General features: G+C 43.3%; 1 protein-coding gene across 3 annotated transcripts in view; it reads left to right on the top strand.

The window, feature by feature from the left end:
- Nucleotides 1-22,570, top strand: part of Cdk19 (cyclin dependent kinase 19) — a 128,334-nt gene extending 105,764 nt beyond the window's left edge. For all 3 annotated transcript variants that reach the window (XM_051164578.1, XM_051164579.1, XM_051164580.1), the window contains 8 exons: nt 8,026-8,157; nt 12,761-12,904; nt 13,066-13,135; nt 17,072-17,144; nt 17,715-17,812; nt 18,576-18,654; nt 19,250-19,516; nt 21,534-22,570. In XM_051164578.1, coding sequence (XP_051020535.1) covers nt 8,026-8,157; nt 12,761-12,904; nt 13,066-13,135; nt 17,072-17,144; nt 17,715-17,812; nt 18,576-18,654; nt 19,250-19,516; nt 21,534-21,662 — 992 coding nt within the window. In that variant the 3' untranslated portion in view covers nt 21,663-22,570. The remainder of the gene's footprint in view (nt 1-8,025; nt 8,158-12,760; nt 12,905-13,065; nt 13,136-17,071; nt 17,145-17,714; nt 17,813-18,575; nt 18,655-19,249; nt 19,517-21,533) is intronic.
- Nucleotides 22,571-22,798: the final 228 nt, after the last annotated feature.

The raw sequence follows: 22,798 nt of genomic DNA, 5'->3' as shown, positions 1-22,798 counted from the left end.
TCAATGGGAAATTTTAAGTGACCCATTGGAGGGTTAAAACATAAAACCCTTATTCTCTAAGCCTTTTTTATAAATGTAAAAAATTAAAAAAAATATTTATTTATTATGTATACAGTGCTCTGCCTGCTTGTACCTCTGCAGGCCAGAAGAGAGCATCAGATCACATTATAGATGGTTGTGAACCACCATGTGGTTGCTCGGAATTAAACTCGGGACCTCTGGAAAAGCAGACAGTGCTTTTAACCACTGAGCCATCTCTCCAGCCCGTAAATGTAAAATTTTATTACTGTAAATAGAAAGATGGTTTAGTTTTCTATCAGTGCATTTAATTTTGAATTAGAAAATTCTTTAGATAAGAATGTGTTTTGAGCCGGGCATGGTGGCGCACACCTTTAATTCCTATAATTCTAGCACTTGGGAGGCAGAGGCAGGCGGACCGCTGTGAGTTCAAGGCCAGCCTGGTCTACAAAGTGAGTTCAGGACAGCCAAGGCAACACAGAGAAACCCTGTCTCGAAAAACCAAAAAAAAACCATATATATATATATGTTTTGAAACACCTTTGACAAAATTGTTTAGCACTTAGGAGGCTGTGGCAGAGGTACTGCTGTGAGTTCAAAGCCTGTGTGGGCTATATAGTAAGCTCCAAACTAGCCTGGACTAGAATAAGACTCTGTCTAAAAAAAGAGAAAGAAATGGCCAAGTAAATATAAATAATTGAAATTAGACTTTTTTTTTTTTTTTTTTTTTTTTTTTTTTTTTTGGGTAAGATGAAATGCTTTATACCTTGTAAACTTTTTTTTCTCACTTTTCAGTTTAAATTCTTTCATATTGTCTGCATATAGAATTGTGCATATTGATAAGAATAGTATTATTCTTAGCAAAGATTCAGAAAGAAAGCTATCTTATTCTACCTGTTGGCAACTTAAAGAATGATGAGAGTGGATTGCTCAGTGCTGATGGCCAGCCCTGAAAACACGCATACGAGTGACATTCTACAGACTGAGCAGGTCGTATAGTTTTGAGAAAGGGTTTCTCTTTATCTAACTGGCTGTCCTAGGACTTAAAAAGACCCAGCTGCCTCATTCCAGAGTTCTGGGATCAAAGGTGTGGCCACCCGTGCCTGGCATTTGCTCGCGCATACACACGGGTGCACACATACAATAACAATTAATGAAAAAAGAAGCCATTAAGTTGAAAGAGAGCAAGGAGGAGTATATGAGAAGGTTTGAAAGGAGAAAAAGCATAACTATATTGTAATTTCAAAAATAAGACATAAATTAAAGACAGTAGCGGAATGTAAGCTATATTTCTGATGGGATGAACTGGAGACAGAACTGTGATGCACCCTTTGTAGTGCTCTAAGCAAGCAGCAGCTTGGCTCTTAAAATGGCCAGGTTTCTTTTCCTCCTTCAGTCCCAAGCTACAGTCAACCCTTCGGTGCCCGCATTTCAGGTAGGCGTGGCTGTGTGGGAGGGTCGAGAATAACTTTTTCCTAAAAGTGCAACAGCAAGCAGCAGAGGAAGTAGCAGATAGTGCCACATGGCATGGCTGGCTGCAAGGTCAGAAGTCATACTAAAAAAATAGAAGTTTTACATAACATGTTCATATATTATAGACCATGCTCAGAGCAGTCATTTTGGCATACGCTAAGTTTTCTAAACTACAAAAGTGAAACTGCCATGGGTCTGCTACTCAGTTCCTATCAAAACTTAGGGAGGCAGTTTGAGTTTGTTTCATGTAGCTTCACTCACAAGATTCTGTAAGAAACAACTGCAGTTGAATGTGCACTTAGTGGAACCAGCTGAAAGCACTGCGCTCAGCTGTCCTCACTGTCGCCAGGGGAGGCCTGCTGTGTGGTCTAAGGCAATAGCTCTCCCTTCCTGATTTTAAAAGCTGACCAGCAGAGAGACAGCCTTACAAGCAGAAAGTTGAGTTAATAAAAAGTAAGTAACTCTGGGTTACAGGTCAGTAAAATGATCTTAAAGTCTTTAGTAAATTCTGGCGGGTCCTCAGAGCTAAAGTTTTTGCTCAGTTTTTATCCAGGCACTGTCATCAGTCTTGGCATCACTGTCCCTCTCGGCTTTTAAGAGAGGCCGTGACGAGCTTGTTAGTGTGATACAGAGTAGGAGTAAGAGCTGATGAGGACTCAGAAGGCCAGGTCAGAGAGGTCTCTGTCCACTTCCTGCTCTTTAACGCCACCCCTGGCTGTCCTGGAGGTCACTCTGTAGACCTGGCTGGCCTCAAACTCAAGAGACCTGCCTGCCTCTGCCTCCATAGTGCTGGGATTAAACACGTGCATCACCACTGCCTGGCTTCTAATGCCTTTCTTATCTCTATACTTTCTAAAAGTCTTTCTGATTTTTATTGTTCTCACTTCTTAGGTGCTTTGAAATTCAAATTGAAATAGTCTTCCCACTCAATATATTTTTCTTTATTGTATAGAACTTCTAGGTTAGAGAAACAAAACACAATTAGGGATATTGAATGTTCCTCATTACATGTGTGGGGTAGGGGTGGATAAAGCCAAGCTATAGTTCGGTAGATTTCCCTGTTTCTCCAAATAATTGCAAGTTGAATTGGTACAATTATTATATATAAAAGCAGGTGGAGTTCCAGGTAGCCATTGTCTCCAAACCCTTCCTACTCAGAATTCCTGCTGTCCTTTGTTTTGGTGAGGCTATCTATCCCTGAACACTGTATAGCGCTGTCTGCCAGCTAGGGGGAGCTGTGATTTGGACCAAGTTTATGAGCCACTTGTTGGAAACCTGCCTTGTGTCTCATACCAAAGTAGGTCCCTCCCAGTGTGTCTGTAGTTTATTCTGACATGTATAAGAATGTTAGGGGAGCCGGGCATGGTGGCGCACACCTTTAATCCTAGCACTCGGGAGGCAGAGGCGGGTGGATCTTTGAGTTGAGGCCAGCCTGGTCTACAAAATGGGTTCAAGACACAGAGGCTACACAGAGAAACCCTGCCTCAGAAAACCAAAAAAGGAAGAAAAAAAATATGAAGGGACTCAAGACACAGGGTGCCCACCCCTTCCTTGTCCTCATAGTGGAGCTAATGAGGTTCCTTCCAAGAATGGGACATGTCCTCTCATTCACTGAGGCTGCTGATCATCTGGAAGAGACCCTGATCCAGATCTTGATCTGGAGAGGAGAGGTGCTGCTCACGTTTGGTATCTTTATGGTCATGAACTTGTGGAATTTCTAAACTGAAGGGACTAGGTTCCGGTAAGCAGGAGAGGACATGGAGAGTTTGCATGGTACTGGAAGTGCTAGCAGACCAGGGCTTGGGTGGGTGCTCTGAGGTAAATTTAGAGGGTACTTGATAATAGTCTGCTCCCAATAGTACAAGACTGTCAAACAAACCATCGACCACACCAAAGGAGAGGTGCAGGCCCCGGAAAGAACTCACCAACATCTACCCGAGGAGGCAGTGTGGGTTGTTGGGCACACAGGAGACATGCTGACACCCGATGGCAATCCAGATGGATTCCTCTGATGAGAGTAGATCCTCTGCAAGGCCTTATAGTTTAGCAGCAAAACTGTTGACACAGAATCAAGCTCTCATCTCAAAGTGAATAAAGGAGGTTTTTTCTGAGCTAAAATGAGTGGCCGTAACCACACAGCACACGTTTAAGTTGCCTTGAATACCGTCTCAACATGGAGGCAGTTGCATGAACTTTTATACCCCTAGAATAAATCGTAAATCAAGGCATTTTCCAATATGTTGGTGGGAACATAGCGAAGTAGATAAACTTGCTGTGGGGTTTAGATCCTACCAAATTGCACTCTCCCCTTCTAGCCTACTAGAGTTAGTGCCTACGCATGATGTTTAAAAGGAGGGTGTCAGCGACACATGGCTGTTAAGGGGACTAAAGGGCTCACATAATTTGGGTCTGGATCTGCAACATTCCAGTTCTACAATCACAAAGTTTCCATCAGCGAGTTAGCCTTGCAGTGTCTTTAAATCAATTGTACCACTTCAGCTCATAGCTCTGCTTTCTTTAGTATTTGCATCTGTGTCTCTTATTGGTGCCCTCCCCCATTGTTTCTCTACTTCTAGGATATCCTTAATGTTCATTCACCCCTTAACTCCATTTACCATACTTTGTTAAAATCTCACCTTGATACCCATTTCTCTGTCACAACTGTCTCTGGATAGACTTATGCTTATGACTTGTACCCAGTGGCTTGTGTCAGTCCCTGTCCTTAAAACAGTGAATCCTGACTCCTGGGCAGTCTGGCCCTGAGCCTGTCTTCTCTTGCTGTGTGACATGTGGCTGGTTTTCTGTCTTGGGCTCCTGCAGTGACTCTGCACTGTGCTCCTGTTTGCTTTTGCTCTCATTGGTCTGCTGTTTCAGACACCTGCATCACTGGTTTGGGACACAGCCTCCCTCTATGATTACTTCTTCAAGGACTTGGCGATGTATGATCTCAACATCTAGATGTAATGAAAATGAGTCTGCAGCACACGTCTGTTTTCTCTAGCAGAAGCCTTCATTGGTCCTTGAACTCCATTGCCCCCAAGCAAACTCATCGTCGTCTTAGACTCCTTATTGTTTTTGTGTCAATCAGTATATTAACCTTAATCACCCAAATCTAGTCAAAGTAAAATTCTGTTCTCAGCTCAGTCCAGCTACTTTATTATTAAAAATTTGAGATTATAGTTCTGTAAAGATTGAGGATAAAGCCAGGCGTGGTAGTACACACCTTTAATCCCAGCACTCGGGAGGCAGAGGCAGGCGGATCTCTGAGTTTGAGAACAGCCAGGGCTATTACACTGAGAAACCCTGTCTTGAAAAACAAAAATGAGAGAGGCAAGGGAGGGGGAGAATTGGGGATAAAGAGATAAATAAAAGATAAAATTGAGCAATAAATGATGATAAGAGTAATTATAACTGATTAAGTTGATCATAACTGTTTTAATGCCGTGTTTGTGTGTATATGGTGGTGGGGGTTGAATCCAGAGCCTCGTGCATATCAGACAAGTAATCTTGCTACTTCCGCAACCCCAGAACTACTGCTAATGATAGTAAAGGGACCCGGGGCACAGGGCGTGGTGGGGCGCTTGTATAGTATGCATGAGACCCTGGCTTCAGTTCCCAGTGTAAAACAAAATCTGTTGGTGCCTGTGTAAGGCTCAGAGCAGTAGCACTGAATAGGAAGAAGGTGCGCTGTACGCCACCACCCTCAGCAGCCTCAGAGACCCTCCAGCGTGGCTCATGCCCACAGTCCTCACACTTGGCAGCTTGAGAGGAGGGGATTGTCTTGGCCGACACAGTGAGCTCCAGGCCAGCCTGGGCTAAGAGTAAGAACTGTCTCAAGAAACCCAAAATAGTTAGCAACGCTACCTTCAAAGACTTAAACTGCAAAGTCCAGCTCAAGTTCCATTTTCATTCAGTCTACTTCACCATGTCACAGCATCCTTCCAGGTGGTACCTTGAGGGAGATGTAGACTCTCCCACGGCGGGACTTAGCTCTTCTTAGGAGCCAGCAGGCCCGACTCCTGTGATGTGTGCGTGATCTGCACCTTTCTGTCATGCGCACTGCTCGGTGTTAGGCTTTGGTGCTGTTCTGTTGTGATGTCTGATGTTGCCTTGCTAGCACCCACATCCATCCATGTCACTGTCACTTCCACACACACCTTATTTTAGAAAACAGTCAGAGCCGTGTTTGAGTTACTTTGTCTAACTTAGGAATTATTTGGAAAAGTGTCTGTAATGTTTATTCAGTAAAATAAAATTGTACTTACTTTCTTCTGGCCTTGGCTTCTTTTGGCAGTGAATTAAACAAAATTAAAAGATGAAGCCAGGCATGGGGAACACACTTTTAGTCCCAGCTCTTGGGAGACAGAGGCCAGCCAGAGTGATACGATGAGGCCCTGTCTCCAAAACTAAATAAATTATTTAATTAATTTTTAAAAATTAAGTTAAGAGGTGGAGAATAAGAAGCAAAACAGCTTCCGATCATGCATTTCCACTGTCATACTCCACTCAACAGTGAGCACCTCTCCTTGTATGAAATAGTGGTTTCTATATTGCATCATGTTGTGAAATAATAAGTATAATATTGGTAAGACTTTTTGTTTGCAATAGAGAAATTTAGTTTTAAAAGGGTAGGCATCAACACTGGTTTCCATGGTTACCTTTTTTTTTTTTAAAGAACTCAATTTTCCAGAGCTGCCTCGTGAAGCATTATAAATTATTCAAACTCTAAAGAAACCACAGAATCAATTACAATTTAGTGCATATTATAGCATGCTTAGTCTCAGATTAAATGATCCATTATAGTTACCTACATTTGTACTTTTTATAGTATATTTGGGTCCCTTAACACATTCAAAATGTACTGTGTATATTGTATATTTTAAATTAGGAAATTTATCATTCTCATGACTCTGCCTTTGTGGTTTCTAATTTCCGTGTATACAAGTCGCTGGATGTCAGTCAGTGCTTAGGAATCCGGCTACTAAATGACTGGGTGGTGCCTTAGTCGAAGTGTCCAGCACACAAGTGTGCCTACTCATCCCAGACAGGGAGCTCAGGACAGACACCAGCAGGGACCAGCTTTGTGGTAGGTGAGGGTTACTTACAGGAACACCAAAGACAGATGCATCGGCAGAGCCCACCTCAGCGCATGTGCCAGCTCACAAAAGCTGTGCAGCCCACAGGCAGCTTGGTAGGCAGGGAAGTGTCCCTTCCAAGCAACTCTAACCCTCTTCCAGGCCTGCTCTCAGTGTCTCCTTTGTCCTTTGGCCTGTCTGAGAGTGACTCTGAGCAGTTGTTAGGTTTTATCCTTGGGAGGGAGGAGCCTAGCAAATCTGGTCAGTTTCGGGGACTTCCTGAAAGTGTTTTGAGTTGTTTCCCTTCTGGCTTAAGGAACTTGCCTGCGTGTCTGAGGAAACGGCTAAACAGCATTGAGTGCTAGAGGAAGATGCCTAATGTCAGCCTCCCCCACCACACACACATGCACACACAAGAATATGGCCACTAGCCAGGAATGGTGATGTAACCCCAGCACTCGAGAGGCAGAGGATCTGTGCAAGTTTGAGACTAACCTGGTCTATAAAGTGAGTTCCAGGACATTCTGGGCTATACAGAGAAACCCTGTCCAAAAAAAAAAAAAAAAAAAAAAAAAGAAAAGAAAGAAAGAAAGAAAAGGAAAAAAAGCACAAAAAGTGAATGGCTATTAAATGAAACCATTTTTTGAGTGTGGATGTCTTAGTGCTCTTGTGAACACGGGAGGGGCTTAATTGTGCTTTGTCTTTGGGTTCTTCACCTCACAAGCGAGAAGCCAAACCCCACTCTGGTGTTCCTGTGAAGATGAAACGATGTGCACAGATGCCACTTGTGAACTGTGAAGCGTCTGACAGACATAAAGCACATCCTATTTATGAAATCAAAAGTAGATCTCTAGAATCTTACAGAGACAAATGCTAGCTTTATCTACCCCTAATGCTTAGGTTAGCTTTTGCTTACATCTTTGTTAAATAAGTTACTGTAGCAATTACGTATTATGTTTCATGCGCATTCTCGGGATTTCGTATGATGTCAACTTCTTAGGGGAAGAGTCCCAGTGTGGTATTTTGTGTTTTGCATGCTGGTTGCTCCCCATAGCGATTCCATGCTTCCGTTATGCTGTCCCTGAGCAGAGTTGGGAAGAGACACGTGTAATTCATCCCTCCCAGTTTGCAGCAGCTGTTCAGGTGCATTGTGAACTAGGTGGTGTGTGGCCAGTCACGGGCGCATAGGGTAGCCTCTAAACAAGGAGACACAGACTTTTTACTGCCCCTGAATGCCCGCTTATTAACTCTTCTGTTCTCAGGAAGCCTATACGTTTAAGCGTTAGTTTCTTGGTCAGAAAAGCAGACAGCACAGTCATCTCTGTCTTAGTACAGTTCCTAACCAGCGTGTAATTTCAGAGGAAAACTCCATCTTTGAAAGGCTAGTGGCAGTTACCAACTCCTGCATGGCTCTGATAGCATGTCCAATTGAGTTGTATGTATTTATTTTATTTTTCAGCTGACATGGGTTTTGCCAGACTATTCAATTCTCCTCTGAAGCCACTCGCAGATTTGGATCCAGTGGTTGTGACGTTTTGGTATCGGGCTCCAGAACTTTTACTTGGTGCCAGGCATTACACAAAGGCCATCGGTAAGTGCCCAGATGGTTGATAAGCCAAGCCCTCATAAATGTGAAATAATAGCTCATAATAAAGCCAGTACATATAAAAAGAATATGCACATCTTCTTGCTCACATAGTTGTTGATCTGAAGAATTGGAAAGAGAATTAGAACTGTCTCCCCTAAAAGAAAATGAGAGCAGGGCTGTGTCGCGCTGGAGGAGCACAACTGTGCTACCCAGGACATGGTGTGGTGTTCCAACTCTTGCTGCTGTGTCTGCAGAATGGCTGTTTGTCCATTAAGGCAGGAAATACGGTAGTTAGCATCACTGCTCAGCAACTTGCCAGACCACCAAAGAAGGAAAAAGAAAACCGGTTATAAACATGTTTGTTAGGATGTAATGGGCTTTCTTACAACAGACACTTTGGAGACAGCACTGCCTGACTGCTGAGACGCCTCAGCTCTGGGTGGGGAGCTGACAGATGAGAATCTTCCTCTGCTCTGGTGGTTTCTTTACAGCAAAGAGAAAGAAAAGGCAAGGAGAGAATAAACAGTGGCCAAGAGAAGATCTGGGCTGGTGGTGTCTTATTTGTGGGGACTTCCCTGTACATCCCTTTTCTTTAAAGCTTCTGCTGCCTGCTGCTAGTCAGTGGAGCGCTGGCCACCTTGGCTGCTGTTGCACTCTGTTTAACAAAGGCACTAAGAATGCACTATTAACGCAAAATCCACAGGAAACTCAATCCTGTCTCTTTAGCAAGCTGGAAATGCCATCCACTCAAAGCACTGTGTGTGCTGCTCTTGTATTTGGACAATGCGGTTAGCCTCCTAATTAACTCATGGATAAAAGCACATGCATGTCACAGTGCCTTATTTATCAACAGGTATAATTTCTTCAAAGTCCAGATACTATACCAGGCCAGCACTCAGGGAGGCAGAGGCAGGCGAGTCTCTGTGACTTCAAGGCCAGCCTGGTCTGTAAGTGAGTCTAGGACAGCTAAGACTACACAGAGAAACCCTATCTTGGAAAAAAAAAAAATCAAAATCCAGGTGCCAAAACTACTTAGGCTGTAGGATATTGCTGAAAGTGTGTAAAATATTCTTAAATATTACTAAGCATTTGCAAAAGCCGAGTGGTCTCAGAGTGTGGGCACAGTGTGTTTGAGGCCTGTGAGTAGACACTGTGCTGTGTCCAGTCAGAGCAGAGGCTGTGGAGGCCGTGATGCCAGTGGGGTGGCTCCAGGGCTGAGAGCTAAAACCAGCACCGCTCTTCTGCATTCCAACCGCATGGGATTGCCTCTAACCAGCTATTAGGAACAGTCCCTCAGATAACCTCAAAAGGCAGCAGAAAATTGGAAGGGAGAAGTCTAAGAAGGGGTGTTAGTTGGAAATTAATAGAACCTTAAAACAGACCAGATGATTATAACTCAGGGCATAGGGAGGATGGCATTGCAGCATGGAACACGATCTTGTCATCCATAAGTGCATTGGGCCACATTAATAGCTGCCCTCAACTCACGCAACTCAGGGGCTGAACATGCCTGGTGGAGGATGTGGAATCAATCAATCCCTATGCCCCTGGCCCTTAACTACAACTAGGACAGCATATAAATCATAGCGTTCCCATTAGACATTAGGCCAAAAGTACTTTTTTCTGCTGAGATTGTTTTCCACTGTGTCTTAGTTACTTTTTAATTGCTGTGACAAAAACACCATGACCAAGGCAACTTTAAAAAGTAAGAAATTGAATTTGGGGCTCACAGTTGCAGAGGGTTAGAGGGGCATTCTAGCAGGCAGCAAGACAGGAGCTGGAGCATCAGCTGGGAGTTCACATCTTGACCCACAAGGTGGAGGCAGAGAGAACTAACCAGGAGTGGGGTGGGCATGGTGGCAGAGCTTCTCCAGCAAGGCCACGCCTCCTAACCCTTCCCACACAGTTCTGCCAACTGCAGACCAAGTGTTCAAATATGAGCCTGTGGGGGTTGTTTTCATTCAAACCACCACACCCACCAAAGTTGATGTTACACATACAGTGAGTCCACGGTAAACCCAGATCTTCACGTGCTTCCCTGGGCAGTCCTGCTGTGTGCCCTATGAACTGGAGAGCAAGTTTTGAGAAGAACAGTTGTAGGAAAATAGATATGGTGAGGTTGTGGTTTGTTTGTTTGATTGATTGATTGATTGTTTTTAATAAATGTAATTGCATATAAATTAAAATTCTTTCCTTGTAAAGAGAACTGAAATTGAACTTTAACCAGCTTGCAACTTATTTGCTCAGTTAGTGAGACTTAGCACGTGAGATAAAAACAATTACTTGGTGGGTACCAATATCTGTAATGCTAGTGCTTGGGAGAATGCTGATTTTGTGAGTGAGCTCAAGGCCAGCCTGGGTGGGGCTGCACAGGAAATCATAACTCATCTCCAAAACAAAATCATAATAACCAGTTTTAGTCAAGTGCTAATTCTCTAATCACAGTAGAAGTTATGCAAATTATTAAAATAGGAAAAAAAACCTTCCACATCTGACACGTTTGGGTTTTAAATAAATTCATAATAATGTATATAAACATACACACAGTCACTCTTCCTCACATTTTCACTCATCCTCACTTTGCTCTATACCTAGTCGTGTCAGAAACAAGTATAAATTATGTAAGAGCTAGATGGAGATATGAAACGATAAGATGATCCTGGCAGGAAACAGAATTTAACACTGCCTGCTTGCCAGAAGTTCTTTATGCTAACAATTCACAAGAAGTCGAGATCGTGCTTTCTGTCCTTTGAATAAAGGACCAGTGAGGAAGTGACATGACTGGATGGAGACATGCATATATGTCATCAAGGAGGAAAGCTGATGGAGCCTCAAGACGGACAGGCAGCGTGGTGTGAAGACAGGCAAGAAGTAACAAGCAGACACAGAGTATCCCTATATGGTGCTGGTGGCGACATGGACTGTGTCATTAAGGAAGATTAGATGATGTTTTCTAGCTGTCAGGATGGCAGGTAATGCTGTGGCAGACAGTGGTTACTAAAGGCTGCTCCCCATTATCCAGCAGGCTGGCATCTGGGGAGGGAAGCGTCAGGATGATCAGAGAAGAGAGACATTACAGTGCAGCTTGCTGTTTGGCAGTTTGTTTTAAAACAGATACTGATGTTTATTCTACTTACCGAATATAATTAAACTATTTGCTTATGTAGTTTATCCTCAGGATGTGTTGTATTGTTTTTTGGTAAACTGTTCTTTTCTACATTATCTTATATTTCTGGCAATATTATCTATTTTTATATTTACTAAATAACATCAAAATGGACAAATATGAATATATATCTCAAAAGTTAATTCACTTATGCATATAAAACATTGTAGGTTTCATTGTAAAGTCCTAGAATATAAGTTATGACTTCAGCATACGAAGCCCAGATATAATAGTGACTTTAAATAGTTAGTAAAGCTTTTAATTAATTAATTAATTAGTCTGGTGCTGGTAGGGTCAAGCCTGGGGTCTTGTACATCTAGACAAAATCCAACCAGTGAACCACAGATGTAATTCCTTAAAAACCTTGTCCTGGCGGTTTCAGTAGTGATGAGGCTAAGAGAATATGTTAAGACAGAGTGTGTCCCGCCAGTGCCGTGCAGGGCTTCTGCATGTACTTACTTTGTTCATTAACATATAGACCTGGAATTTGGGGGAAATGGACTGCTGTGGCTTTGCCGGCAGAAGCTGAGTTTCCGTAGTCCTTCTGCTCTCTATGCGGACTGAGACTGAAGCAGTTATTATGCTGATGATAATATGTTTCATTCCATCAGATCTAAGTGTATGAACACCTAAATGCTTCGGTGATTAAGTTAGCGCTGGCAGTTAGAATGGCCTTTATTGTGTTGAGTATAGCAGCACAGCCTGAGACACCGGAACTTGGAATGCTGAGTCAGAAAGATAACACGTGTGAGGCCAGCCTTGGCTATAAAAGGAGACGTTCTCTGAAATTTCCACCAAGAAGGAATCCATTTTTTGTCAAGTTTAGTTTTTTCTTAAGCCCATCTCTACCAGGAATTTTATAAATAACATTTCTTGTATTTGCCATCCTACCTGTTACATGATGATGTAAGCCATCCCATATTACATATATGTTATTTATTTGTCATTATAGTGCACTTGTGCACAAGCATGCAGGGGCACACACACACATATCACAGTACACAGGTGGAGTCAGAGGAGTTGTTTCTCTTCTTATGCTTTTATTTGAGGTCCTGGGATCAAACTCGGGTTACTATTCTTGAGTGGCAGGTGCCTTTAGCCATCTTGCCGACCCTATGTAAGTCCTGTTCTGTTTATTTAAGGAGAGCTGGCTTGTGTCTCAGGCTGGCTTTGAACTTTTGATGTAGCTGAGGATGAACTAGAACTTCCATTTCCCAAGGGCTGAAATTGCAAGTGTGTGACCCAGTGGCCTGTGGATTTGTGGTGCTGGATTGAGCCTAAGGCTTTGTGCACTCAAGGCAAGCACTTTACCATGCCAGCTGCTGTATGGTTCCTTAACTCTACTGAGATGCACTTTTGTATGTATGTTGGAATTATATGCAGGATTTGTGACCAAGGAAATTAATGCATTTGTATAAAAAATTGTTTTTCCTTTCATAGATATATGGGCAATAGGCTGCATATTTGCTGAACTGTTGACTTCAGAACCCATTTTTCACTGTCGTCAGGAGGATATAAAAACAAGCAATCCTTTTCATCACGATCAGCTGGATCGGATATTTAGTGTCATGGGGTTTCCTGCAGGTACTTTGTTGCCCTTTTCATAATACTATTTTGAGTTATATTTCAAAAGTGTTTCTTTGTAAAAAGCATGCATAAGGTTTGTTTTTTGCTTATTTTTAAACTGAAAAAATAAGGAGACTTAATAAGATATTTTCTTTTCTTTTTTCTTTTTTTTTTTTAAGATAAAGACTGGGAAGATATTAGGAAAATGCCAGAGTACCCAACACTTCAGAAGGATTTTCGAAGAACAACGTGAGTAACTCCACATTATCTTTAGTCCATGCAGTCTGTGCGTGCTGGGAAACACAGATACAAGACTCAGACTGGGGTTCATTCCACTTCGGGAGGTGGGAGCGGCCAAGCTGCAGGTGCTGGCAGGTGTTGGCAGGTGTGTGGCCCTGCTGCTGTGATGTCCCATGGTAGAGGGCAAAGGCTGGGAACTCTGTACAGCCTCAGCTCTCAAGACATCAGTGCCATCCACAGATGCAGAGCCCTCCATTGCAGACATCCTGAAGGCCCCTCTGTTGACGCACACCGAGGTCAGGCTTCAGCATGAATGGTGCGAGGATACAAATACGCAGGCATGTTCATACAGATTGTAACTTCCCTAGGAAAAGTCACTTTTTTTTTTTAAGGGTATAGATTTAAACCAGAGTCTCAGATGTTTCTTAGCCTCCCGTACCTGTGATTTAAAGAATATATTCCGAATGATTTTTTTAACATGCCCAGTTTTAGGGCTATAATGTTTGAAAACAGAAGCCAGGCCTGGTGGTGTACACCTTTAATCCCAGTGCTTGGGAGGCAGAGGCAGAGGCAGTTTGAGACCAGCCCAGTCTACAGAGGGAATTCTAGGGCAGCCGGGGCTACACAGAGAAACCTTGTTTCAATAAACCAAAACAAAATAAAACAAAAAGTTGCAGTTTTAATGTGATAAAGGCCTCAGCTCAGTCCACGGCTGTGGTTTTAGTTGGTGACTGGCTTGCTGAAGTGAGAAGCTAGGAAGGATGGCGAGGAGGATCTGAGTAAAGCAAACTGCTGAGTAGGAGTGAAGGGGAGTGCAGAGGCCAGCTTAGCAGTCAGGGCTGTGCACGCGTATGTGTGTGCGTGTGTGCGCGCATTGCCTTGTATGATGTGGTCCAATTAGTCCAGCAGTGGGCGTCTCATACTGGAGAGCCTTAGAATCTGGTAGTGGTTCTGTCTGTGGGGCTGAGTGTCTTAGCAGCCTCAATCTGGCACTGGAGGCCTGGAAGATTCCTGGAGAGCTGCCGGGCTTGCGTTTATATTGGCATTCCAAAGACATTGGTTCTAATACTGATGAAGACCTATCACAGCAACAGGATAGGTAGGCAGTGCTTAGGTCTTGGCTCCTGACCTTCCAGGTCTGGGTTAGATTGCTCCCCTTTGTACTTTTACTGCATCCTGTATTGCTGCTCTCATCAGAGTTCTCTGTACACTCCAGCTAGTTTTCAGTACTCTCTTTCCATCTCGATAGTATGACTTATCTATATACCATTGCATGTGTCCACCCCTGTGACCCTGTGACCCTGCATGTGAGCACATACTATATGCTCATTAATTTATTTTTGTTTTATTTTCATTGGTGTTTTGCCTGGTGTATGTCTGTGGGAGGGTGTCGGAAGCCCTGGAACTAGAATTAGAAACAGGTGTGAGCTGCCGTATGCATGCTGGGAATTGAACCCAGGTCCTCTGGATGAGCAGCCAGTGCTCTTAACTGCTGAGCTATCTCTCCAGCTGCCATTAATTTCAAAATTAACTGCTTCTAATGCACATGTGTTAGGATAAAGCTTAATGGAGTGCTAACCCAGCATATACAAGGCTCTGGCTTTAGTCCCCAGCAAAACAATAAAAAGAGCTTAGGCCAGTGCCCACGCTTGCCTCTGTGAGTGATGGAAGACAGGGCCCAGCAGGTGTGATCATTCCCAGAGTTCTGCAGTGGGTCTAACACAGCAGGTAAATCTTAAGCAAGTCACACACAGTAGTGGCTCATGGGGGAGTTCCAGCACTTGGGAGAATGAAAGATTACTGAGTTCCAAGCCAGCCTGCCTCAGAGAGAGGCCCTGCAAACAAATAAAAACAATCTGGGCATGATGCCGTACACCTTTAATCCCAGGCTGAAGAAAGCTGATCTCTGAGAAGGGCTAACCTGGTCTATAGGGCGGCCAAGCCAGAGCTAAGGCCACCAGGCCTACTTAATGAGACCCTTTGTTAAAACAAAACAGAACGAAGAAAACAACAACAAAGACGCCACTAAGCAAAGTATGTTGAAAACAGATCTAGAAATTACTATTTCAGATAAAGTGGTGTTTCAGAAATAAAAGAATATTAGCTGCTTTATCATATCAGAGAGAAAGAACTCCCGAAATACTTTGGACATGAAATGCTTAGAATCACAGTAGATGTTTTTGTAATTGTTCTGAGGTGTCAACTCTAGGTAGCTCACTAGAAAGCAAGGCGAGGCTGAGGGAGTCAGGCAGCCCACTGGGAAATTTTTGCATTTAGTCCTCAGCAACCCAAAAGAGAGAAAGAATGCATTCAAAGGAAATCATTCAATTTACTTTGAAAACCTAATGTTCAGATAAATACTACTTGTTAAATATTTTAAAAGTTTATATCACTTTAGAAGCTGTTCAGCTCCTAGAGCATAATCCAGAAAGTTTATCTTTAACACTAAGAAAAAAATAAAACAAGAATTGTAGTTGTACAGTTGAATTCATCAGTAAGACAAACCCAGGCTTTTTATATGGTAGAAACAACTTAGCACCCAGTGTTAGCTCAGGAAAACAGAGGGTTGGACAAAGAAGACCTAAGACGGGCAGAGAAACTTGATGTCACTGTAAACCGTCAGACTCCTTCCCTTACCAAACCCAGTACCTCCTGTGTCCATTAATGGTCTGATATGCACCTAAGTACTGTCTGGGGTACAGTGAACGATGCAGCCATGGACTGGGTGCTGTGAAGTCCATCCACCCTGTCGTCCCAGAGACCCCAGAGGCTGAAATGGGCTCGAGGCTAGCCTGGGCAATCCAGCAGAATCCCAGCTCAAAAACTGACCACAGGGTTAGAGGCTCTTGCAGAGGACCCCGGTTAGGTTCCCAGCAGATGGTGCTTTACAACAGTCTATAGTTACAGTTCCTTTAACTCAGAGATCTACCTGCCTCTGTCCCCTGAGCGTTGCGCTGAAATTTAAATACTTGTAATAGGCACCAATTCTGCTTCAAACAGAAATAGTAAAAGACAGAAAAGAGAATTTATAAAACACTAATAATGGTCTATATATGTATAATACATGTTTTTATATTTTGAAACCACTTAGACTTTAAATATTTCATATATAGGAAATAACACTTTAAAAGTATGTACTATATTTAATAATCAAATTAATTCCCTCCATTGCCTCTTTTTTTGGGGGGGGGGGGTTCATCCCTCCCAGAGGGGAGATGGGAAACTCTAGATTTGTGTTTATAGTCCTACATTTTATTTTATGTGGATGTATCGCTAAGATTTACTCAGTTTGATACTGTCTTTGAGCTTTATGTAAATGATGTCATTCATCGTCCCCATTCAGTTTACAGATTTATGATATTTCATTTACTCAGTGTATATATTAACAATTGATTTACCTAGCATCTCTGTTTCTTCAGTGGGTGGATATTTGCTTGTTTATAGGTTTGGGGTTGATATTTGGTTTAATTTGGTTTTGTTTCTATTTTTTAAAATGCTAATAAGAATATTCTCGTATGTCCTAATACTCTTGTGTCTCTTAAGCTAGGTCTGGTGACAAAAGCCTATGATCCTAGCTGCTCAGGAGGCTAAGGCAAGAGGATGGCTCAAGGCCAGCCTGCACAACTTAGTAAGACCTGTCCCAAAATAAAAAGGGAAAAAGACAGGGAGATGACGGCATGGCTGTAGAGAGCTTGCCTACCATGCATGACCTACTGAGGACCTCTGGCTTTCAGGGTCCATGTGTTTTCAGCTCTCCTGGCTATACAGAAGCGCATCCACGACAATGCAGCCCTGAAATGCCGTTTCTAACAGCCCTGGTTCTTCCTACTGTGTCAGTGCTGAGCGAAGTGTGTGCACACTACCTTAAAGGAGCTCGCCTTAGAACTGCCCTTTCGGAGTGTGAATCATGTGTGCTCCTCCCCACCGGTGCTTGTGTCCTTGCAGGTACGCCAACAGCAGCCTCATAAAGTACATGGAGAAACACAAGGTCAAGCCCGACAGCAAAGTGTTCCTCCTGGTAGGTGCCTCCCCCAGACTGCAGCCTGATCAGCATGTATTCCCTTCCTCCTGTTCACGGTGGGATTGTCTCAGCTAGCCTTCCTTTTGAAAGGAAGGGAGGAGGAAGGGAGGAAGGAAGGGAGGAAGGAAGGAAGAAACTGATGGATACTTGAGAAATTAAGTCTTATTCTATTGAGAAATCATCCTTGACTTTTAATCTTAAGTGAGTCATATTAAAAAAGAGAGAAAGAAAGGAAGAGCTTTAAGGGGCCTTAATGGTAATTTCATGAATATGTGTACAGTGTGCTGATTGTACGGTGAACAGCATCAGATGGTGTGAGGACTAGCAAGGTAGCTCGGTGGGTCAGGGCACATGCTGCCAAGCCTTGACAAACTGGGCTTGATCTACACTCCCTGGAACCCACATGGAAGAACTGACTCCAAACACACGGACGTGCTCACATGTGCATGCACACGTGTGTATAGAAGTTGTATTTGGAGTTAGCTATGCTAGATGGTACAGAAGTAAAGTGGTTGACTTTGCAGCACTCTTGTCATGTGTTGTCACATTTCTTATTTATTGCTATAGCTTCAGAAACTCCTCACAATGGATCCAACCAAGAGAATCACCTCAGAGCAGGCTCTGCAGGACCCGTACTTTCAGGAGGACCCCTTGCCAACATTAGAGTGCGTACCTCGGCCTTTTCTATGCTCTTTGTTCCAAGTTGAAAGTATTGGGTACTAGCAAAGCCAGGAGAGCACTTGCCTGACGTGCCCTGCTTTGCTCATACTGCTGCTGCAGAGAAAATCTCCTCAGAGAAAGAAAGGCCCATGACAGTGTCATAGACGGAAGCCAGAGCAGAATAGGTGCCAGTCAGGTGCCAGGCAGCAAGACCAGAGGTAACCATGGGGAATGGTGCACATGACAGCCTGCAGATGCCTTTCCCTCCCCTTCCCTCTTATCTTGCCAAGAGTCTACATACTTTTTTTTTTCTCATCTAAAGGGGAAATTTATTTTCATGCTGAAGCAAATACAAAGTAGTTTAGTGTGGTGCTGATGAAGTAGTGTAGACAGAGCTCTGTCACACACATGCCTGCTAGCAGCAGTCACACATCTCAACATTGAAAGTGGCAGTCAGAGCCAGAGAGATGGCTCAGAGGTTAAGAGCGCCATCTGCTTTTCCAAAGGTCCTGAGTTCAATTCCCAGCAACCACAGGGTGGCTCACGACCATCTGTAATGAGATCTGGTGCTACCTTCTGGCCTGCAGGTGTACATGCAGGCAAAACACTGTATAATTAATAAGTAAATGTTAAAAAAAAAAAAAAAAAAAAAAAAAGTCAGCAGGAAGGACAGAGCTAAGTTAAGAAAGAAAACATAAAATGTTAAAGTAAAGTTATGGAATTAAAGATTGTAAGTGTTGACATGCATCTCTTTTAAATGGTTTTTAGTGTGTTTGCTGGCTGCCAGATTCCATACCCCAAAAGAGAGTTCCTTAATGAAGATGAGCCAGAAGAGAAAGGTGACAAGGTACAAGCTTCATGCAGCGCTGACTTCCAAGAGTGAGAGCAGCAAAAAGAGAATTGGGGGCATTGTGTGATGATCTCTGGATTTTTGCCCACCTTTTATTTAACTTATATTTATTTGCTCTTTGTGGAAGTTTGTACTTTGAAGTGTAAACTGCACTTGGTTTATCATAGTAACCCAGTTCAGTTCCCAAGTCCCAGTTCTTTCTCATTTTGCTCTCCCAGGTCATCTCCACCCTGCTATGCTTTTGTAGCTATCACCTTGTCCCTTTATGTTAATTGACTATATTGGCCACTCCCCAGCACTCTCGTTCAGAGTCCTGAGTGAAAGGGTTTTTTTCTGTTTTAGGAGTGATGGTATTGTATTTCCCATGTGCCTTATGGCCCCCACTGAAATGTCTGTTTACTTTGAAGATGCTGCCCCAGTATAAGTGAAGACAGCATCACTATCCAGGGCTTGCTATGTTAATCTTTGGGAGTGATGTATTTTGGAGGTTACACATCTCCAGTCACCCCATGTGACCAGGCTGTATACCTCAGGCGTGTCACCATTCATCTGGCTTCACAGTAAGATGTCTGATCTTTCTTCCCATTAAAAGAACCAGGCACAGCAGCAGAACCCGCACCAGCAGCCCACAGCCCCTCCACAGCAGGCAGCAGCGCCCCCACAGGCTGCTCCACCACAGCAGAGCAGTGCCCAAACCAATGGGACTGCTGGGGGAGCTACGGCGGGGGGCGGGGGCGCTGGAGCTGGGCTGCAGCACAGCCAGGACGCCAGCCTGAATCAGGTGCCTCCAAACAAGAAGCCCCGAATTGGGCCTTCGGGTGCAAACTCAGGCGGTCCCGTTATGCCATCGGATTATCAGGTTTGTTGGTGAATTTTCTCCTTTTTGATGCAAATGTATTTTATGAAATGGGAAATTGACTTTTAACAAATCTTTGTAGAGTTAAATAGTTCTTAGCTCCAAAATCTTACATAAAAATTAGTTATGTTTCTAGCATTATATGAAAGGGATGATTCTAATCATGTTTCGTGCAATCGTGAGATATTTTGTATTGTGACCTGATTATCATGGCACCTTAAAGAGAAAGGAAAGAGGTAGGTGGCTCCTTTAGTAAATGTATCCATATTGGCCACAGAATGGGTGAGAGAAAGACATGGACATAAGTAAAGTATCTGACTTGGACAAAATCAAGAACACTTAGGATAGAGACAGATCCTGAGAGAGATAAAGGCTGAGACTCCAGAAACAACTGGACACCACACTAAAATTGTTATAACACTAGATAACTTTTGATGTTAGAACAAAAAGGAAATCACAGCTGTCCCACTAATAAGAAAACTAAGGAGAACTCTAAAGACTTGTAAAGACATCTTCTGATGCTAGGATTTGTCAGGAATAAAATACCTTTAGGGTTGTTTTTATCACAAACACTCTTCAAAATAAAAAAGGCAGTTTTTACAATGTCTTAAAACAGTGCAACAGCCGGGCAGTGGCAGTGCACGCCTTTAATCCCAGCACTCGGGAGGCAGAGGCAGGTGGATCTCTGTGAGTTCGAGGCCAGCCTGTTCTACAAAGTGAATCCAGGACAGCCAGGGCTACACAGAGAAACCCTGTCTCAAAAAACAAAAACAACAAACAGTGTGATGTCTTGTTGTCTTGTAGCTGGAGTCTGAATTACTTTTATCTTGTTTTATTTGGTGCCACATTGAACTGTTCTGTGGAGAGACTCTGCCTTGTTTAGGAGTTTCCATGTGTGGGCCATGGGCTGTTTGAGTATAAGCAAGTATGGTGTGTCCTTCAGAAAGAGGGCGTGCTGTGGTGGCTCACACCGCAGTCTCAGCACTCGGGAGGCTGAGAGCTCACTGCTAGCCTGGCCCACATAGTGAGTTCTAGGCCAACGTGGCCTACAAAGTAAGACCCTGCCTTCAAAACAGAACAGAAAACACACACACACAAACACACACACACAGGATGCAGATTTGTTTTCCTATTGAAGAAGAAATGTTAGGAAAGAAAGAAAGAAATGTCATTGTTTAAAAAATTGTTTTATTGTTAAAAATTGTTTCAGCATAGGGTCTTTTTTTGTTTGGTTGGTTGGTTTTTGTTTTTTGTTTTTCAAGACAAGGTTTCTCTGTGTAGCCTTGGCTGTCCTGGACTCGCTTTGTAGACCAGGCTGGCCTTAACTCACAGTGATCCACCTGCCTCTGCCTCCTGAGTGCTGGGATTAAAGGCGTGCGCCACTGCGCCCGGCTTAGCATAGGGTCTTAACATGAAAGCTTTTTGTCTCCTGATCTCTTGAAGCCAGTTGTGTAGGAAATTTACTTTATTTAATTTTTAGATGGGAAATAAGATTTATTAGTGAGAATGTTTTAGATATTGCCTGACGTTTATAATATCTCCTTACTACTAGCTTGCCCTGTCAGCCTTACTTAGTTATTTGTTTATTGGTAGGTTCCAGTGTCCCTAGCTTCTGCCTCTGAAAAACCTACCTGAGAGAATGCTTTCCTAGTCACAGCTGATTATCGCAAGTGAAAATTGAATATGCAGTTATATCTTATGGATACCATTTTTTTCCATTTACCAAGTTAATTGTTTTCTTGTGCAATCTTAGTCATATAAAAGATTAAATTACACCTCAGAAGTTTCTCTTCTGCCAGTATTGGTCACCCTCCTCACTACTTAGCTAAATTCAGTGCCAACCAGGATAGTTCTGGTCTGAGCCGGCTGCAGTTACAGATAAGCTGAGCATAGTGGCTGCCGTGGATCTGAGCAGGAGCCTCGTTATGACAGTAGCCAAAATCTCTGTTGTGCTGTGAATGGTATCCTGAGCCCCTTTCCAGGTGGTAACCCCCCTTTCCCGTTTTGTTTTGTTTTCCAGCACTCCAGTTCTCGCCTGAATTACCAAAGCAACGTTCAGGGGTCCTCTCAGTCCCAGAGCACGCTAGGCTATGCCTCATCTCAGCAGAGTACTCAGTACCACCCGCCTCACCAGGCACACCGGTACTGACCCACTGCCCTCTGCTTGGCCCAGGACAGCACAGAGCCCAGACTCCAGCAGGGCGGTATCTGCACTGCAAAGAACCCCAGAATGAAGACTGCGAGGCCGTGCAAAGCGCAGACACTTGAGAGAAAACCTTTGCATGCTAAGCGTTTTGAAGGATTAAGATCTCTTCTTCATGGACTTAAAGATGATTCTTGTGAAGTGTCCCCAGCCGTCTTCCCCGCATGAAATTCTCTGTGACTTTCCTGATGAAGCGTCTGATACCCAGCACTTCTGTGTCCTTCAGCAGACTCTGAAGGAGTTTCTGGTGCACCTTTCTCACGCTGTAGCAATCATTATAATTTATCTTTTCTTAGGATTTCAGTGTTTGAGGAACAGGGTTCCAATGGTGTATAGTTTTATAATTCATGAACTGACTTAGCAACACAAGTCAAACGCACCTTTAAAGCACTACACAGTCTTCACAGACTAACTGGTTTGCTCTTGGAAGTCTTAAAAAGAAACTGTTACTGTCCCAAAGTACTTTACTATTATGTTTTTATTTATCTCTTTCAGGGAAGGTCTAGTAAAAGACAAGTGTGGGACAGAGGGTGCCCACAACCAAAACCAGCTTAGGTCTGTGCAGCCGCCATGTTTATGCCATGAAGCACTGAAGTACTTGGTGGTTTTTATATCATCGTTCATAAGGAACTCAGTTCCCAGAATCATCATATTCTGAATAATAGTAATTAAAAATTATAATTTTAACTTCATGTAGCTAAGTCTACTTTAAAAGGGGTTTCAAGAGCTTTGATGGGATGCGGTCCTTTAGGACCCACCTGGGAAATCTGAAGAGACTGTTAACTGCACTAGGACTTCACAAAGAGCCATGCTGATCAATGGACACGTCTCCCCGGGAGGAAAAGCTTCCTCCTGTGTGCCGTCCAAGGCCCCGGCTTCAGTCTCGCCACATCTGGTCAGCATGAGTGACTTTCTTCTGTAATCAAGGGTACTCAACTAGAAGCCTGTTAACTCATCTGCAGTGTTTGCCATTTCTATTTACATTAGGCATAGAGTGACTATTTTTAAAGCATGTTAAAACTTTAGGTTATATTCATGTTCAAGTAAGTATTATGTATGCATAATTTTGCTATTGTTACTGA

Source organism: Acomys russatus, chromosome 21, assembly GCF_903995435.1.
Source record: "Acomys russatus chromosome 21, mAcoRus1.1, whole genome shotgun sequence".
Taxonomy (NCBI): Eukaryota; Metazoa; Chordata; class Mammalia; order Rodentia; family Muridae; genus Acomys; species Acomys russatus.
Note: the sequence above shows the minus strand (reverse complement) of the source record. Positions and strands in the feature narration are given on the sequence as shown.